The sequence below is a fragment of the Trachymyrmex septentrionalis genome, unplaced genomic scaffold, assembly GCF_001594115.1.
Source record: "Trachymyrmex septentrionalis isolate Tsep2-gDNA-1 unplaced genomic scaffold, Tsep1.0 scaffold62, whole genome shotgun sequence".
Lineage (NCBI taxonomy): Eukaryota > Metazoa > Arthropoda > Insecta > Hymenoptera > Formicidae > Trachymyrmex > Trachymyrmex septentrionalis.
Window position 1 is genome coordinate 1,223,025 of NW_017305800.1, and position 20,009 is coordinate 1,243,033.

Below are 20,009 nucleotides of genomic sequence, written 5' to 3' on the forward strand. Positions count from 1 at the left end.
CAATTTAACTTGGGGCGATCGATCGGATTATTTCTGTCATTGTTCAGTAACGAGATCTTACGTGCGATGCGAGGAGACGTGAATCCCATTTGTTCGATTTCATCGAGCAAATCGTTTCAACGTGACCCTAAAGAAACGTAATCGACCTGGGCGTGCGAGGGTATATTGGCGGTGCCGGTCACGCCGTGATGAGGGAAGAAATTTCGCAACGTTTTATTAGCGAAGAATTCGCGTGTTGCGTGCCGCAGGATTGCACGAAAAATAAAATTACGCGTACATCTACACGGCAATATGCCGCGGCCGCGCCACACCGCGCCGGCAGATCTGCATCCGGCGATACGGGTGTGTTGGCACCGTGTCTACAGGTGAACTAGGTCGGCGTCCCACTTGATGGGGGGTTGGAGGATGGCGGCAGAGGGGTGATCGCTGGATGGGCAGGGAGTTTACCCGAAGGCGATTAGCCGACGGCGCGTACCTTTTTTTTTTTCTCTCTCGATCGGAAGGCAAGCGGTAGACTACTGTTCGCAATACTTTTCTCTACTTTCTTTCGCCGAACGAATCATCCCCATTTCTTCGAAATGTCATTCTCGAACGTTTCCGTCAGCTCGATTATCCTGCACCTTCGAGATAAAGGGTTACACTTTTATTTGCGAAGCTGAAAAATCGATTTGGCAGGAACAGTTTCACTTGCATCCCGTTGTTCCTGAGTTTCTTGAACCACTGGTGCAAAAAGCCGCGGATGACCGAGCAGATGACTCGCTGGAAGTGAACCTGGTAGACAGAGACATGGCCCAGTTCAGATTTGGTCCGTTCAAGGTCGTGCCACGCGAAAAGATAATTACGTATTTAGGTCAGACGAGCGAATATCTGTACTGTTTGGTCTTGATGCAGACAGGCAGATTCGTGTGCCCATATTTATGCGGCGGCCTATTAATTTTTATTGCCTCTAATGTAGCGTCGCAGTCGAACTTTATAATGCAAAGTCTGCTTTCCTTTTTAGTAGACACGGTCGACACCAACCGGTTCCATCCTTTTTCACATTCAATGACATAACAAATACAGAATGATACTTGCGTCTTCTGAAAGGAAAACAGCCAAAGTTATCTGGTTGCGTCTTTGGTACTAGACGTGATGTGTAACGTAGTATTTCATTGCATACTGCACAATAATCATCATCGCGGTGATAAATATATTCAACTCATATCGTATAGCCAGGAATGGAATCTGGGATGGTCTGATTCTTCAAGAAATAACACGTTTACTTAGATTCACGAGAAAATATGTGCAATTTATATGCGCTCTTTTGTGAGTCTTTCAGAGATAGACAGCACGACGTACATCAAGTGGAGTGTTGTAACAAAATTTCGGCGAACGGGAGCTGAAAAGAACGCGACTTTAACGATTTGTAAAAGCCTCGGACTGAGCATTTCAAGAACGCGACTTTAACGATTTCCTATATTCATTTAAAAGCTGTCCCATTGAGGGTAGAGTTATTACAACGATACATCTCGGATTTAGATTATTATCACAATTGATGTGGTTGGTGTTTTCCGTTCGATAGCCTCTTTCGACACTTTAGAGTTGATCAAAGATCTCCGTAAGCAATTTCGCGTGACATACACATATGTTATTCCGGTACTTTACGGTTGCATTGCAAAACTTCGCGGAAGCGGATCTCGTCGCGGTTCCACTCCATGCGCGCTCCGCCTCCTTGTATCCCGATTGCAGTCACTAACTTACTGTTTCCGTGGACGTCTACAAGAGCCAAAGACGTACATACGTGGATGCATCCGCCAGCCGAGCGCTAAGCTGTCATGCACGCGGTGTCAGTCTCAAACAAGCGTCGAGACAGCGCCGTGTTTCCGACAATTCGCAATTTTCGACATTGACTTTGCGGGAAACTTATTATCCGGAAATTCGTCGGGAGACGCGCGTGAATTGCGAACTGCTTGCCAAGGACGAATATAAATCTAGTCAATGTAATAGAGGATGGTGGCGCCGATAGACTGCGTTTTTGGTAAAAATATACGGATGTAATATCACGCAAATCGGTGAAATTCCATGGACAATAAGTTACGAAAAATCTTACGAATATATTTTTAATCGAATAATTAAAGACATACTTCAAGAAATACGTTGGAAAATTTGAATGTGGCCTTCTCCTTTTTTTCTCTTTCTGAAGAAAGCAGATATGAATTTGTATTGATAATTTTTTCCTATACTAACATAATACATGAAATAATTAAATAACATTAATACAGCAATTGGTTTATTCTTGTACACTTTAAGTATCTACCCAATGTAATCGGAAATGATGGCGCCAATAGATTGTGTTTCTGGTAAGAATATACTCTTTCTGAAACTTTTAAAATGAACCTCATTCTTAAAGATTGAAATTGAACTGTTTTTCAAGATTGGCTCAATTTTCACTTAGAGTGAGATTTTATTTAACAAAATTTAGAAAATGGATGTACGTGACGTCATAATATTATAAATTGATAAGTTACACGGGCAATAAGTTATATTCCGAAATCTTACGAAATACTATTAATTAAACGGTTAAAAATTACTAGTTAAAAAATTTGAAAGTGCAAATCTTCCTTTTTTTTTTTCTCCGAGAGAAGAGGGTAGATCTAAATTTATATTTATAATTTTTCATTTCTAGTAAAATACATGAAATAATTAAGTAACAGTAACAAAGTAATTGGTTTATTCTTGTACATCCTAAGTATCGATGTCATGACCAGAGACCGTGCATGACAAATCTACCTGTCCACATATTGTCATTGAGATTATAGTCAACTATAATCTCGATGTGAACTGCTTTAGTTACATAATAGGCTGTACACTCGATATAGGATAGAGGTCGATGCCAGCTCATCATCGCGAGCGTCGGGGGGTTGACCCTATCAATAGATACTTTTTCGTGCTTAATTTCCGTAGGATCTCAAATTCGATATTACGCGAAAGATTCGATATATATGATTGTTTCCTTTTCGACCATCCCTCAGGACTTCGTGCCCCTTTTCTCGATCTCGTGACGGCGTGTTCGAAGTCATTTTGTGCTCCCGAAGAGGGTAGAGGCCAGTGGGACAAACCGCCGGCACACACCTGTACAGTGCCGGTATTCGGGTCATGCATCTCGGCCACTTGTACTAGGTCACTACCTCCCTCGTTCGTTCCGTTGCGTACCCCCCCCCCCCATTTCGTGAACTTTTTAATCGGCATATACAGGAGCCAAGCTATTTGACACTGTGAATTAATTTTTGTTTATTTTGAAAGAAGACTGCGCGTACGTCGGTACAAGTATGGCACACGCAGAATTCGATTGTACAGAAACTTGGGGGTCGACTCTGGGTTACGCGTCTCAGCGTCGCGAATAATGAATACGTAGGAATTGGTGACCCGACGATAAACCGGGGCTGGGGGTGGAGAAGAAGGGGTAAAGTGTGATGGGCGTTGTAATCGGGGATGCTTGCGCTTAGGCGAAGGCCAAATCGCGGCTGGCTCGCAGCGTGTGAGATGTCGATACGAGGACGCACAATGAAACGCGACCAAGGCGCTGAAGATGCGCGGTGAAGATTCCGGTGGCTTCGTTTCTTGCACGCGCGGTGTACAATTGGCATCGAAATAGTTAGATCGTATCGTCGATTCTTTTCCTTTTTTTTTTTTTAGCGATTTAACGTGCAAGAATTTTTTTCAAATTCTTGAGAACTATTTAGAATTTTAATCCTCAAGTTTAATTTCCAAGATATTCAATATTGAAGACGTTCAGAAAATACGAGATAAAAGGTTCGATCAAATTTACATTGAGGGCAAAGTCCAAGTTGTTCGAGGAATCTATAAATGAAAAGAAGAAACGTGACATCGTTTGGATATTAGAAAGATCGATGGCGAAGAGAGGAAAAAAGAAAGAAGAAAAAGAGACGCATGTATCTATGCATATATATGGCGATACCATTATAGTTGTACAATTAAAAGTTTGATAAAGTCATAACCAACTCGATACACTGTTGACTGTCTGTTGGCCCAGTTCGATCACGTGCAATACGGAAGGTATCCGCTTTCGCAGTGATTCGCCATCAATCATGCGTAAATGTTTTTTCATTCAACGTCGAGCCATTCGATGTCGATGTCAACGTATATTCGAATCTTCGTCGTTTGTGTCATGTTGGAAAAAATGTCGAGAAACGGCGGCGCGGATGGTGGAGAACTCGATTAACCCAGGGCAGGAGCGATGCTACCGCTTCCAGTGCGTCCTAGCACCTGGCTTCGGTGAACGCGGGAGGGATCGTGTCGCGTTGCCGCGCCAGCGAGACCTTGAAGGTATTCGAAACCGGGGCAGTGTCCCGAAGAGAGGTCTCACGCAGTCGCAGTACGGAGGGATGATCTAACACACCGAGCTGCCCTACATACAATCTGCTACAACATCGAAACCTCGCGCTCGCGCCCTCGGCGAATCTAGATCAAAACCCTAGGTTCGAATCCCTCGAGAGAGCGTGCCTTTATCCGTTATTCATGCATTTTCCTACAAATATATCGTTCCTTCAGATTAGCGTACTGTTATTAGTACAACTGACTCTCGTCGCTTGAAAAAGTTATATCGTCGATCCGATATCCTAAATTTCTAATTGTAAGTAGCACAGAAATCGAGGACAACCAAAATACAAGATATAAGAGTTAATGAGTATAAAAAAAAAAAAAGAAAAGAAGACGTTCCTTTTATAATTAGAAAGGACAATGTTTCAACTGGTTTTGTTTATATACGAGATTTTTAGCTTTTAAAATTAATCATTAATAATTCGCTTATGTCGATACGATTATTTTAGTGATAAAATGAATCAAAATTTTGAATAATTATAAATTTTGAAAATTTAAATCGTTCTTGGTTTCTGTCATTTGCTATTTAACTGCCAATCATCAGATCATTTATGATTGATACGTTCTCATCTACATCAATAACTTTTCGATAAGTAATCTGAAGAAAGTGCTGAGAAGATGCTGAGAAATCATACTTCGCAAACTGCATATAATGGCGACAAATGTCTGAATTGAATAATCTTAAAATATCCAATGATATCCTATTCATTCTTTTTTCTTTCTGTCGATCTTTGCTTTCCTTTTGCACTTTTACTTTTCTCTGTGAGCTTTGATTTAATGTGTAGAAAATTATTAAATGCTATCACATTTCAATATAAAAAAATCAGTATAAATGAAGACTTCTTATATCACGTCATGCTGTATTTACGTTAGATTTCCTATACTTAAAAGATAATTTTTACTCAACGAAAATATTTGAGCAATAATAGTTTTTGAATAATTAATTAAGTGTATTCCTTTTATTTATCGTGATTTCTAAGTATGTATTTATGCTTTATCATATAACTCGTTCAGCACCTACAGCATGGCAATCCAATTAGCATATCGCACTGCAGGATAACAACTTTGCAGCGTAAGTTTCTTGCGAGAAAAATTTTTCAATATTATTATACAAATGCCTTAAAACTACCTAATGTTTTTTTAAATAAGAGATTCTTCGGTTATAATTTAGAACTGACCTTTTTAAATTAAAATATCAATTAAGATATCAATAATTTTTACAAGCGGTCGAAAAGGAATATGAATTTGATAAACAAAATATATAATTAAATAATATTTTTAATATTAGATAGAATTTATTTAATAATTTGAAATCCATTTAACAAAGATTCAAATCTATCGTGAATTAAAATCCAGGATGTAAGTAATGAAATTATATTCTTAAATTTAAATGATGAAACAATTATATTTTTAAATTAATTAGAAATAAATATTTTATAATAGAATTAATTCAAGACTTGTAATTATGAATGTAATGTTAAAGAAAATTTTATTAAATAGCGCCTTTTCTCATCATTTCCGTTGAGGAAAAAGTCGGTCAAATTTTTCAAAGAATCTATTATTAAGCGTTACTTGGCAGAGACAAGATACGGGATACGTTACATCATGAGTGTTGAGAAAAAAAAACGTGAATCAGCGCGATGTTTCATTAAGAGGAACTTTTATTAAAAGAAAGCTCACGGTGCCGCTGTGTTGAGAATGAAGTATATTAGATCTTGGATTTATTAGAGGTTTATTTGCTTGTTAGCTATAATTTTCGACTATTCCTTCCCTCTCTTTTCTATAACAACCTGGTTAATGAAATTTAGAAGAGATGGATTTAACGAATAAATGTTACTTCCTTGATCTCTATTTATTCTGTTTACTTCCGCATCTGATCTTTACATTTTTTTTAGCGAATTTGATTACGTGAAAAATACTGATTCGAGATGTATCTTGTTGTTACATTTTCACGTAACAACATAAATATAGTCGCTTAATCTTTTCACGATCGATTTTTTTTGAAAAAAGAAAAGTCCAAGTATTTAAAAAAATGTATTGCATGACTAAAAATATGAAAACAAAAATTCAAAATGAATATAGTGGATGCAAAAAATATTATATTTTCAAATTCCAATAAAATTATATATTACATGCTTTTTGCGGTCGTTGAATGTAATAAAACATTAAACGCTAAAACATAAAAAGTTCATAGCGAATCCAATGTAGCGAATGTAAAGTAACCAATATAAATTCTCGTTAAAAGTATAATTTTATTATCTTTTACTTCTACAATTTTGATAATAGCCATCGGTCTATGTCCTCCACACGTCGGTCTATGTGACATACGTGATTTAAACTAATAATACAATAGCACAGTTCTGTGTCTTGGAACACGACGATATTATCGTGATACACGAAATCAAAATCGCGTGCGCGCGCATGTTCAATTAAGCTACCATCGACCTGAAAATTCGCAATTGTCACGCGACGTGCTAATTTACTTTTATTTTCTTATTGTAAGTACACTCTAGCGCCAGGTCTCTATTTTAAAATAAGAAAAAAATAAGAATCCCACTGGCCGAAAGTTCATAACGCGCGATCAATCTCTATGAATTTCCTAGTTTGGAAAAGGCAATCCTCGAAGAGATAGAGGATATTCCGATATCGTTTGGTTACGGGGTCATGGCTTTTCGATTGAAATTCCTTCTACTTCACTGACGTTACGAAGATCAACTATCATCGCAACCAACATGGTAACCAGGCAGGCACATGCTCAAAGATATATCAATTTCTCTCGAAAGTGTACATATCTTGAATAAAAAACAGAAAAAATATTAACGAAATTATATACACAATTTATTCTTCATTTCTAAATATTAATTTTCAAATATTATATTATAATTTTAAATAATATACATTGCAGCAGTTTTTTTTTCTGAACATTCATAAAATGCATGAAATGCTTGAACACAATGAAATCTTGGGTTTATTGCTCTTTTTGTAGTCTCATATAAAAAAATCATATTTAGTTTCAGAAATATGTCGTTTTGAAATATGTCGTTAAAAACTAGAGAGTTTTAGACACACTACATCTGTTACCTATTATCTTTCTCTTAGTCTATATGAATAATCATGACGTTGAGCAATATGGTGAAACTTCTTTATGATTATTCATAAACTAAGAAAAGAAATGAAAAAACTGTTACGTTCCGTTGACAACATTTTCTTAAAAATGCCGGAAACGTCTGTACCTTTCATTGCTCACACAGTATAAAATAAAAATTTAATAACGTACATTATTACATAAAAGTTACCAGCATAGGATTTTGACTTCCGTGTTTTCTCTCTTTCCTTTATTTTCCTTTCTCTCTCTATTTAAAAATTTTGATACCTTACAAAAATGTTAAATCGGGAAATGTGTAATGAGTTCATATCACGTCACTTGATAGCGGCCTCAGTCAAATTTCTGTATCGTAATTCGCATAACACGTCTCTTTACGTTGCAAGATGCATCAAATCTTGCTTGACTGGTCGTAACGGAGCAAAACGCGCGGAATTAATAACACCACCGGGAGATTATTCTTTTAACAATAATCTGTTTATAGCTGCATGCGTAGTCTTTATAGAACCCCGAGAAGAATTGTTAGGTATATTTAAGCGCTGGCGTGAGTACGTGTGGAATTTCCACGACGCGGAACTTTTACAAGCAACTGAAATGTCTCTCGCGAATGGTAAAATTCAAGATGTTATCATCCGCACTCGGTGCACAGGGTCTTATTGCAATGCACTTCCGCCGGAGAGATCCGACTATGTATATTTGACGATGACGAACGCGAAAGAGGAATCCCGCCGACTATGCTCCAAGCTGCGAAAATTTCAATCCTTCCATCCCCGTCTTACCCCCTTCGGCGATGTCTCACGTACGTACATCACGAAGTATACGATAAGTTTTCTCGTCCTCTTTCATCCGAGCGCTCCTTTCCGTCGGGTCCGGATATTAAAAAGAATCGAAGCAGCGCGTTTCCATAACTCCGTAAGTCCACAGCTCGACACTCTACAAATTATAGGTGCCGTAACATCGACAAGCGAGGTTGGATTTAACAACATAGAAAACATCATAAATTTGAGATTCATGGTACACACCATTTCGCGTTACAAGACAGATGAGTTTTGGGGGAAATATGGATCTATATTTACATTGTTTCGAGTACCTCAGAGAATTTCAAGTGAGACAAAGATGGATTACATGTAAAACAGAATCATTAACTTATAGCAGCAACATGGTATAATAATAACACAGGGTCATTTATATTATTAATCCATTAATATTAATACTCCCTAAAACTTTTAGAGTGAATGTCACTCCTAAGAATGAATCTCACTCTTAATGATTAAAAATTGAGTCATTCTTTTCCAAAACTCAATTTTTGTCAACTCTTAAAGCGTGACATTTCACTTCAAAGAATAGAGAACAGATTTTTATTTTTAATTTTTAATGAACAATGTAAGAAATAATTAATGGTATTACAATTAACGATATAAAAATTAAAATGTCATTTGTTTACAAATGAGGACTGTCATGGCTAATGTGGGTTAATTATTCAGAACAGTATTATCATATTACAAAACGTATTCAAGTATGTATTTTTGTACTTTGTAGTTCTTAAAGTAACAAGTGATTCTTTATTTTCGATAGTATATTTTTAGCCAATTTCAGCTATCTGAATGATATCACCGCTGAATTATTAAAACCACATTTCACTAAGCGTGATATCTCGCGTATGCGTAAGTCGATAGTTATTTCGTGATTCGGATAACGTTTTCAGGCCGTTTTGCGCAATTCGAAACGGAATGTGAAAAACAAATAGTCGGCATTAGGAGCAATACCGCGGAAGCGAAACTGCGAAATTCGCACAATGGGAGGTGCGGACGTCAACGCTGATTCATCATGCGACATCGCACCTGTACTTTTTCTCTTATTTCCTACTCAATAGGAAAGGTCCCAATCTGTCCGAGAACATATCGCGGACAAGGGCACTGTCAGCGCGTGTCCGAACCTATACGACGAGCACTCGTCTTCGGCGCTTTATGGCAACATCATGGACTTCACGATTATTTCTTCGTACAGTCTCGCGACCGACGAGGTATTAACATATATAGTATTAGGGAGCCTTATGTAATTATTTCGTTGAACGTAGTCGGCATTGACACATTTGAATATATTAAAATTAGTAGTGTCACTCTTTTGCCAAATCTATATACATATAGTAAACTTTTAACAGCTATGTAACTGTTATTATTATTTTTAATTTAAAGAAGTAAATTTGTAGAGATTGCCTCAATCATTCTAGTGTCAATCGTATCTTAGAAATGTTTTGTTGCGTCGTAAATAGAAAAAAGTATGATATAAATAAATAACGCTTGAAGTTTGCACAGCAAAATTCAAATATCAACAATTAAATATATGAGCAATACAAGATGTTTTCTTAAAATTAATTTAACATACCATTAAAAAGAATATAACAATAGACGTTTTGACTTACAGAGTTTTCCTCGATATAATAAAATAAACCTATCTATTTCGCTTAACAATATTGCAAATCGAGAATAATTTTTCCATGTTAATTGATGATTATTGATGGTGAATTAAGTCAATTCCTATATATATATTTAAATCGATGTCCCTAATTAAAACCATTTACCATCAATAATCATCAATTGATATGGAAAAATTATTCTCGATTTGCAGTATTGTTAAGCAAAATAAATAGGTTTATTTTATTATATTGAAGAAGACTCTGTGAGTCGAAACGTCTATTGTTATATTCTTTTTAATGATATGTTAATTAATTTTAAGATTTTAATAAACATCTTATATTGCTCGTATATTTGGTCGTTGATATTTGAATTGTTTTGTTGTAGAAAAAAGTATTTTGGGAATCTAATTTAAATAAACATATATGTAAAAAAAGTGTTCTATTTAATATTCCCCTATAAAGAAAGCAAATATAATATAATTTTTTAATTAAAGAAAATTGTGTCTTCTTTTAATAAAGAAAATTGTAAAAAATTTTTAAGAATTCCGATTCTGATTAACTTATATATAAAAAAATGTAAAAATTGTTTATTTATAATAATCATTGTTGGTTTTGTTAAAAAAAAAGTAGCGTTACTATGTCTTATGAGCATAAATTGAAGTACAGTTTTTGCACGGAGATATTAAAACATTATAAAGATATTTAAGAGAGTTTCCTACTTTTTCAGATGTTTGAACTTTTTTGTTTTTAATAAACCGCTTTCAATGAGTCCCAAATTTAATAACTTCTCCTTGATAAAGAAGAAAGATTCCAAAGGACTTTTTGATGACCCTGATCTTAACTTAATCTACGATCTGGCCCTTAACCTAAGTTGGCTCGACTCCAATCTAAAAACCGTGAAGTAAATTCCATCGGCGAGTTGGTAAAAAGTATTAAGTTGACATCTTCATTTACAGTCGTGATATATATCTCCAATATGGTTCTTAAAGATTTTAACGCACTCTTAAAAAAATCAATAGAAAAATTTCGTATATCTCAATAGAAATGTTATCTTATTTATGCTAGAAATCCTTTTTATAATACATGTCCTTCGTACAATAATCGAATCATTGAGATGCGGGCGCATTCGGGAAGCTTCCGAAAGGGCTGTAATTCATTTTTAGTTAATCGATACTCAATGTGGCTCTTGCCATTTAACTGTCTCGTCCCTGTAATTGAATCGTGTTACGGTAACGCTACACTTTCGAGTCTGCTAAAAAGCTACAAAAACCGTAGGCTCTTCTTTCCGTTTTCATTAATTGTAAGCGAATAGTGCACTGTACTTATGCGATGTAGTGTGGATCGTGTGGGGTCATAGCCACGCCGACGGTGCGTATATAGATTATATCTGGCCAGCAGCTTATCCAATCGAGCGTAGACAGTGAAAGTAATATGCAGAGACGGCATTGCATGTGTCTATTGCATCTATACGTATATGATACATAATATACACGCGCAGGCGGCGTGATTGTAAAAATTTGACATTTAAAATCGTGAACGTGACTTTGGGATAATTCGCTACTACCGGTCGATTAGTCGGACCTTGTTTCCATAGTGGACAATTAAAAGCGATGATTTTTTTTCTCTTTTATACCGGCGACGAAGGCCACCGCGGAAAAAGGGTCGTTAATGCATGACATTGTGCGTTTCTGAGATTAACTTAACTTCCATCACATGCGATCGTTTTTCGTATCGCGCAATAGACTTCAATTGAGACGATAGTCATAAAAAGGGCTTCACTTGCAACGAAAAGTGTACTAAAAAAGTTGATAGGAGATATTCCGCTAAGTTACGAATTTGATGGGCGAACTTGATAGGAATTGTTCGAAATTATGAGTTTTCGATAAAGTTCGAGAATTGTCCTTATTTTTTGTAACAATAGTTCTATTATTCGACGTTAGTTCAAAAGGCAATCACATTCACTTTCTAAACGTTTCTGGTTTACTATAATATTTTAAATAGTGTCACGTGTACACTCTTTGTGTTAAAGATATGAATTTTGTAAAAAAAATTTGACATGTAACATCCATCGAATCAATGAAATGAAATATTCTGGCGCACAAAAAGGCTCTGATGAAAATAGGCCAAAGCCATTTTCCAGTTATTGCCTCAATTTTCACTCTGACACATAATATCCACGATTAACTATTCATTACCATAAAATATAAATGACAGCTTTGAGACGAAAATTACATATTATTAATGGCTAGACGAATAGAAAAGTAAAAGCCTGAACTAATGAGATACTTACTATGGTTACAATTGACCACAGTTATCAGATTTTCAAGTTCGCCTATTACATGACAAAGCATTAATTTAAATAACGAAAAATAGCAAATGGCCGCATTACTGGTAAGCCTTATCAGTGGCCTTGTCTCTTTATTGAGAAATATCCCGCCACGAAAAAGTATAAATAAAAATAATACACATGCTCGAATCGTTTTCCACGAAGTGGTGGCCGAGCGTTTATCACCATTATCAATCGTTATTGCACGTTGCAATGGAGTTATGAAACTGGTTCTACGTGCGTTAGCCTTTGTAAAGTGGCGCAATCGACATTTCTTTCGCCGTAGAACAGAAGGGAAAATACTAAGCCGCGGGACGATTATGTAATTACATACCTACGGACGACCAATAAACGGCTTTATGTAGTACGAGGCTATTTTTTCCATCTCGTCATGAGTTATTCACGTCGACGCGACGTATCAGCCATCCTAACGAACTTTAGTATCCCGAAGTTTAAATATGTTGTCCGCTACCTTTTCGCCGGCGTAAAACTTTTCCTGACGGTAAAAAGACTGGAGCGATAAGTGTTCTAAAGAAGAAACAAAGACATTGATTTTATCTCAAATCGACGGTTCACTCTCACACATTCATTCTGACAATGGTTCGGAAATTCCGTACAAGTCACGTATATACGAGCTCGCGTTATTCAGCGATAAACTTTTTGAATGTCCCATCGGAAGCCGCCGGTTGGAGTGTCTGAATAAGAGGGCCTCCTCATGAAAGAGTGGATTTTGCGAAAGTTTTCCTGCGACGCGAAATCTAACTTCCGTCATCCGTGACGCGCGTACGTATTAGCGCGACAATGACCACGGTATTTTCATCGATAAGTTTTAAAACTGACACCGTACGAAAGTCCTTCGCTAAAATTATATAGCCGGAAGTTACAACTTAAATCAAGAGTAGGCGAATGAAACGGAACTGGTATTCGATAAAGGCGAATTTTTCAGCTTTGGAGCCGAGAATCGAATTGCCGAATTGAATCTGAACTTTTTCGAGGTCTCTTTAATTTTGTTCCAGTGCAGCATCTCTTTACTTGAGAAGCTATATGCTTGATAATTTTATTTAAACTTTCACGTGTACTTCACGAGTCTTTGGGGTCCGCGATATTACATTTGATTCAATATTATGAAAAAAGCGTTTTATATGTCCGAGAGTTAATTACTTCTGTGGAGTAGAATGTAGAATCTTCAATTAAACGATGAATATGCATGGAGAAAAAAAATTCATTTTTACGTATATCCGGATATTCTTTTGTAATTTTATAAAAGTTAACATGACTGGTATTTATAGTTGATTCTTATGTTTAAGAATCGTCTTAATCCTGTTGGCTCTGATCTACTTGATACAAAATGTAATTCACTTTTTTTTTTTTTTTTTGTTAATATTTTATTTAGAAACTTTTTTCTCATTTGACGTCTTCGTCAATTAATACAAGATCTATCAATATAAAATTTTTTTCGGTGAAAATCTTTTATTTTTTATCTTTTAGAACTTAAAAAACTCTTGATTGAAAATCCTGTTGACTTAAATGGTATAATCGTATAATATAAACAGGTCAGTAAGATTATGTACAGTTTTAAGATGTTGTAAATCAGCCGTAAGCCGTATTAGCATCTTAAGTCTTTACTTAATACTGTCTTGAAATATAAGAACCAACTATAAATATCAGCCTAATCGTCTAGGCATCAAATGAAAATCTCGTTGAAGTTTATTTGATATTAATTAAAACGAATGAGGCTTGGTTTACAGAAATTACCGATGACTGTTTTCCGCCGCGAGCGTTAACATTCCCTCCCCCGCGCAATTCGTATTGTCTATTATCTCTCGCTAGTGGATGCATATTAATGCAATACGATAGTCGGACTTGCTTTATCGAGAAATTACGTATTCGACGGAATAAATAATTACCGGCTTAACGGCCGCGATCTGCACGGGAGGTTCCCTTCTATGTGACCTCGTACGTACACCATTCACTTCGTGCAAAATACTCCATGGCCGGATTGTATCGGTCCGAACGTGTCGTCGTACGATTAGAGCAAGCGGAACATCGAACGAATTCGATAAACGAGCGTTTCGGCATCCTCTGAATAACACATCCCCTATACTCCACTTCTGTTAAGCAAGCAGGACTAAATAAGCAAAATTGAAAAAAACCTATTGGACCATTTAGTGTTTATTTTGTGGTAATTTGTGCTACAAAACATAATTCTGTATTCACATGCCATTTAGAAGACACTCGTGGCTCATCGCTAACTTAATATTGAACTAAAACTCTGCCGCTGCAATTTTCGCCCGCCACGATTGTACGTTGCTATTTATTATTTGTGGCGTCGTGCATCATGCACGAGAGTTGACGAGAGCACGATTCGTCTCGTTTTCGTTCAGCACTATTTCATAACTGTTAGAATTTACGACACGGTTGTTCGCGAAATACACAGTAGCGCGAAATCCGGTCGCAAGCATACCGTCGACTAGCGATGATCGCAAAGAGATTGGAATGGAGTCAGTCGCGGAAATCGAGAATAATCCTTGTTTGCACTTCGAATTTCTTGATGCGATGTTACACGGTAGGTAGACGCTCGATATTTATGAGCGACCTTTCCTTTGAGGGGTCTATCTACCCCTCTCCCACCCCTGCGTAGTCCTATTATTCTGAGAACGCGATAAACTTTCCCATCGATCATATTATACTACCAAATACTTTCAATATTGTATTATGTGAGATAATTATTTATCGTATCATCAATTGCAGACAATGATGGATGGCTCTGAAAATTTTCCCTCTCTGTCTCTTGATGAAAATTCTCTTGTTTCGAGCTTCCTTCATTTTCGGGTATACGGGATTAATTATTTTCTTCTCGAAAGAGAATATAATAGTCGTTGCACGCGTATACAAAAGTGACGGGCAATAAAATTGATACACGCTGTCTGGCTTTTTTCTGAAAAATAGGTCACTCGCGGATTTATAATGTTGTAACTACTACACGATGATACTATCATTCAGATATTATTTCGTTCAAAATTAACGAGATTGTTAGAAAATAATTTTATTTATTTATTTAATTTGTAATAGGAATAAAGCAGCGTAAATTTTTCTCACACTAATGGCATTAAAATACGTTGACACACGCAATCAAGCATGTACTAATTAATTTCAAATATAAATATTATTTTTTCTCTCTATTATTTGTGCCATCACGACATCCTAATTGTCCTCAAATAATCCATTTAAACTCACTTCAAACTATAATATTATAATATAGGATACACTCAATGAGCCGCAAACTTCCGTTAATTAGTTCGTGTAATTAGTTGAAAATTGCGAATAGAATTCCCGCTTCTTGAAACGATCAATTTTTGTAAAAGCTATGTACGTAAGATTATTGTACAAAAATTTGGGATGCATCAAATTTAATAGTCTTAGCAAAAAGTGACGTCATATTGAAAATTTGTATTTTCTGTAAAAAATTAATGTTATATACATGAAATAATTAATTGACAATAAAGTTAAAGGTATTTATATTTAACAATACAATTTTATAGTTTAAATTCTCTCATTCCATCTTAATTATTTTTTTAAACATGTCGACTTCTAATTGAAATAATTTTTTATCCAGATTTTAAGTTACCGCCAAACTTTTTATATATTTCAAATACAATATAGAAAAATTTCGAACTTTTTCATTTTATTAAAGAATACTTTTATATACATTCTTAAACAAACTTGCGATTTTTATAATTATTCGCGTTCATAATACGATACAATTAGTATCTTTGGCAAGTATCCTTAGACTTAGCGTTCCTCGCTTTTACACTGAGTATGTTCGGCCTTCGTAAGTCGGCCGCTCCCGCAGTAGTCCCTAAAAAGCCCTTCGGCAGCCGCCCAAAGTTCCAAGAGTGATACTCGAAACAATAAATTACGGACTTGTGTTTCAGCGTGGATCCTGGGATGGTTCATGTGCAAAGCGGTTGCTTATATACAGGGCGTCTCCGTGGCAGCCTCCGTCTACAGCCTGGTTGCGGTCTCTCTGGATAGGTAAGTGTTACTCGTCCGCTTTTTATATCTGTATACAGAGACAGTGTGTGGATGCAGTGCACGTGGAAAGGTATTTAATATACCTACTCTTCACGGACGCGCTAGATCGATAGATCGATCGTATGCTAATCAAAGGCGATATCGTTTATATGTCGATTAGTATTTTTTTTTAATCTTGGACATTGTAAGATTAAGGTTGCCTTAAATTCAATAATTGAGTGGCCATGCGCGTGTCGTTATCGATACTGCCGAAGTAATTTGACAAGCCCCAAGTTTTTACAGACAAACCTGTTATACGAACCGGATAAATTAAATGGAAAATTACATATAAATATGTACACAAGATACTGATGAATTCTTATGTTATTTTGACGTGGACTTACAGTAAGGTTACTAAAAATATACAAATCTGTCCTTATGTCTGATGAAATCTAACGCTTTTCTTGCGGCAGCTCCGTAACGGGTTCCACCGTGACATATTTATCTCTCATCAGTAATGCAATGCGCTCATGGACAATAATTATAGATCGCGGTGTAACGCACATATTATCGACATGTTTTCATTATGGTATATTGATCGTGGTAATGGGCACACATTATACCCACACTCAAAATTTATCATGTAATATATAATGTGGTATTAATGGGGGAAACAATGCGTTTTAGTGTCGCGTGATATATCGTAACACGTATCGCATTATCGGCATTAGTGAAGATTTATTAACTGTCGCTAATACATAGTTTTCACATCGAACTTATTTCATATGAAAATCACGCACGTTTGCAGACATTGACTCTAATACGCAAACGATACATGCGCGGCACCTTACGTGACGCTTCCGTTTTATGAGAGAATAAAACGTAGCCTTTGTATCTCATTCATGGTACAAATTATTACTGTCTATTCACGCGATGTATCATAAAGATGCACCTGTTCAATTGAATGGTGCTCGTGCAAAAGACCAGAGTTAAAAGCTCCCACAGTCTAAAAAAATTATCTCTAATCACAAATATAACGAAAAAAAAATCAGAGAGAATAAGTTAGAGAACCGAAACTTATTATAGGTCGTATTTGAATTTTTTTGAAAAATAATAACCTGATATCAATTTCACACACATTAGAAGATAAGACTTTTACCGTGAATCCGAGGAACAGTTTTATAGGATCTGCAGAAACGATCGATCTTCCGTGAATTGCTTAGTGAGAGGGACCGTGCCAAACTTGGAAAATTGTCTTTCGCCTACCACGTGCGCAAATGTATCTTCCAGTCTCTTGTCACGTGATCGACGATGCAACCAAGAGCGCTGAAAATATATCTTCCTCCTGTCCCATACGATGCCTTGCAACGAGAAATAGCAGAGAAACCTCTGAGCCTGTACCCGAGAAAAATCCGAGGGGATATCGCGCATTGACTGGACCTCGCATCGAATTTGCAATGCCATTGTTGCAATTCTTTGCAAACTATGCGAAACCTAAATTACACCAGCTCGTTTATTTGGCGAAATAAATTTCGCGCATGAGAGGAAATATTCTATTTGCGAGCAGCGTTATTTCCCCTTATTGGAAACTTTCAATATGTCGGATAAAAGCGGAGCTTCGATGCTGAAAATTTTACAAGATCTTATTTTCGTTACGATTTCTCGTAGGGATGTATGTGCGTCTGTATTGTAAGATATTGCTGCATCTAAAACGCACACGCACTCATAACGTTCTCTCGCTGATGGTTAACTCTATCTCTAACTGCTATAAGAATCGTTGCGAAATTGAAGAGGATTATTTCAATGTTGCCTGTGATTTATCTAGGACGTTAGCGGCCGATGATAAATAAAAGTGCATTCGATTTTTGTACATCGAAAAAAATTTTACTGAATTTTAATAAATATTTGTTTAAATATAGTATTAACTGAATATTTGCTAAATGTAAACATATATTTATTTGATACAAGAACCATTAATTTGATTTAAATATCATTTTTTTATTGACTAAATATTTATTTATTTACTATAAGTAAATGTTTATTATTATTTGTTATTATTATTTGAACAGATATTTATTAAAAGTTAGTACATTTTTTTAGTGTATCATTTTGCACTGCACACATATATACATATACACCTATCAAAGAGACTCTAAAAATTGCCTCGATTTGACCCGCGATATTTGATCGCACTTGTCGTGCCGCTGTTTCACGACACGTTCGTAATTCGAGTCATAATATCGCGCCGCGTTATTCAATCTGCTGTTAATTTACGCAATACCTTCCATTGATAAAAGTTTCATTTCACGCTCCGGACGAAGAACCTCTGGAGACTCTTACTGCGGCTAGAATCTGCTGCTCCCTGATGTGTGGTGTTGCGCGAATTAAATTGCTCTTCCTCTAATTTCAGATTCGCTTAGCGAATGACAGGAACTATTCTAATCTCCGTGATTTCTCGAACCGTTGCGTCGAACTTCCAACTGCGTCGGTTTCAAGTACGGCTGGAAATAATTTAATTCGCAAGGAACAATAACTAGATGAATAGTACAATTTGATCAAAGCTCACGTTATTTAGATTGATCAAAATCTTGATATTTATTCATAATAATTTATACGAAGTATGTATGTTTATATCTGTGCCGAACATTGAATGATGTAAGTTAGCTAAGTGCTCTAAAAATTATAAGAAACAAAAATGACATTTCAAGTTTTTCTTTTGTAAAAATATTATATATTAATTTCATTTATTTGATAGAAATTTTTTATGATTCATAAAGCTTCAGCTGTAATTATTTTAGGGAAACGCATCAAATATTTATTATAATTACTTAGTCAAATTTCGAAATGAATATTGAAATAATATTGCGATTGATAATTAATATTGAAACGATATTGTAATATTGTGAAATGATATTATGAATAACGAAAACGCGCGACATTTAAAGTTTTATTCTATAAAATGTAAATATATAATATGTATGTACGACGTGTCGCATCAAATATTGGTCAGTATATCAGATTATTTTATAAATGTAATATCTTTTCTAGCAGATCCTACATTTATAAAATTAATCGATCGATTACATTTATAAAATTAATCAATCAATTACATTTTATAAATGTAATGCTTGCTGAAGGAGGGATTTATAAAATAGTTTTGACATACTGACCATGTAGATGCAACACGCGGTATATAAATTTTATTTATTCCAATAGAAGTTTTCCATAACTCCTGAAGCATAATTATCTAGGAAGATATCAAAAAGAAGGAGATCAAATATGTATTTTATGTAATTACTTAGCAAAGTATTGGCACACGGCCATCCTATTAATATTCTAAATCTTGATGCTTGATTATCATGCGAAATGTTTGCGCAAGAGAAGAAAATTTTAAAATATTGCATCCAGCTGACATCTGACCATGGTTCTCTAATTAAAATTTGTAGAATTGCATTATAGCTTTAAATCTTGCAAAGTTTTTACAAAGAAATTTCTTGCTTTTTGCAAAAATACTTGGATTCGAGAAACAAAGTTCGTTCTCAACTTAGCTTCATTTCGAGATTTCATCGATAAATGCTCTCACAGCATCCGACGTTTGAAAAAATACAAAAGAGGTCGTAGATTTAGACCTTGGCTGCGTCTTTATGGAACAAATTTGCATTTGCCGACGGACACTAGTCCGCGATTTTTCTTCCCGCATATGTATCACTTACCCCACACACTCACACATCCGCTTCGTGTCAGATATCGCCAGTATCGGTTCTGCCTGC

The 20,009-nt window shown here is 35.8% G+C and overlaps 1 protein-coding gene across 1 annotated transcript in view; it reads left to right on the forward strand.

Annotated features, from left to right (window-relative positions):
• The window catches only part of LOC108752886 (neuropeptide SIFamide receptor), a 43,012-nt gene that overhangs the window by 12,669 nt on the left and 10,334 nt on the right, over nt 1–20,009 (forward strand). The window contains exon 2 of the mRNA XM_018494057.1: nt 16,161–16,260. Within this exon, the coding sequence (XP_018349559.1) occupies nt 16,161–16,260 (100 nt within the window). The remainder of the gene's footprint in view (nt 1–16,160; nt 16,261–20,009) is intronic.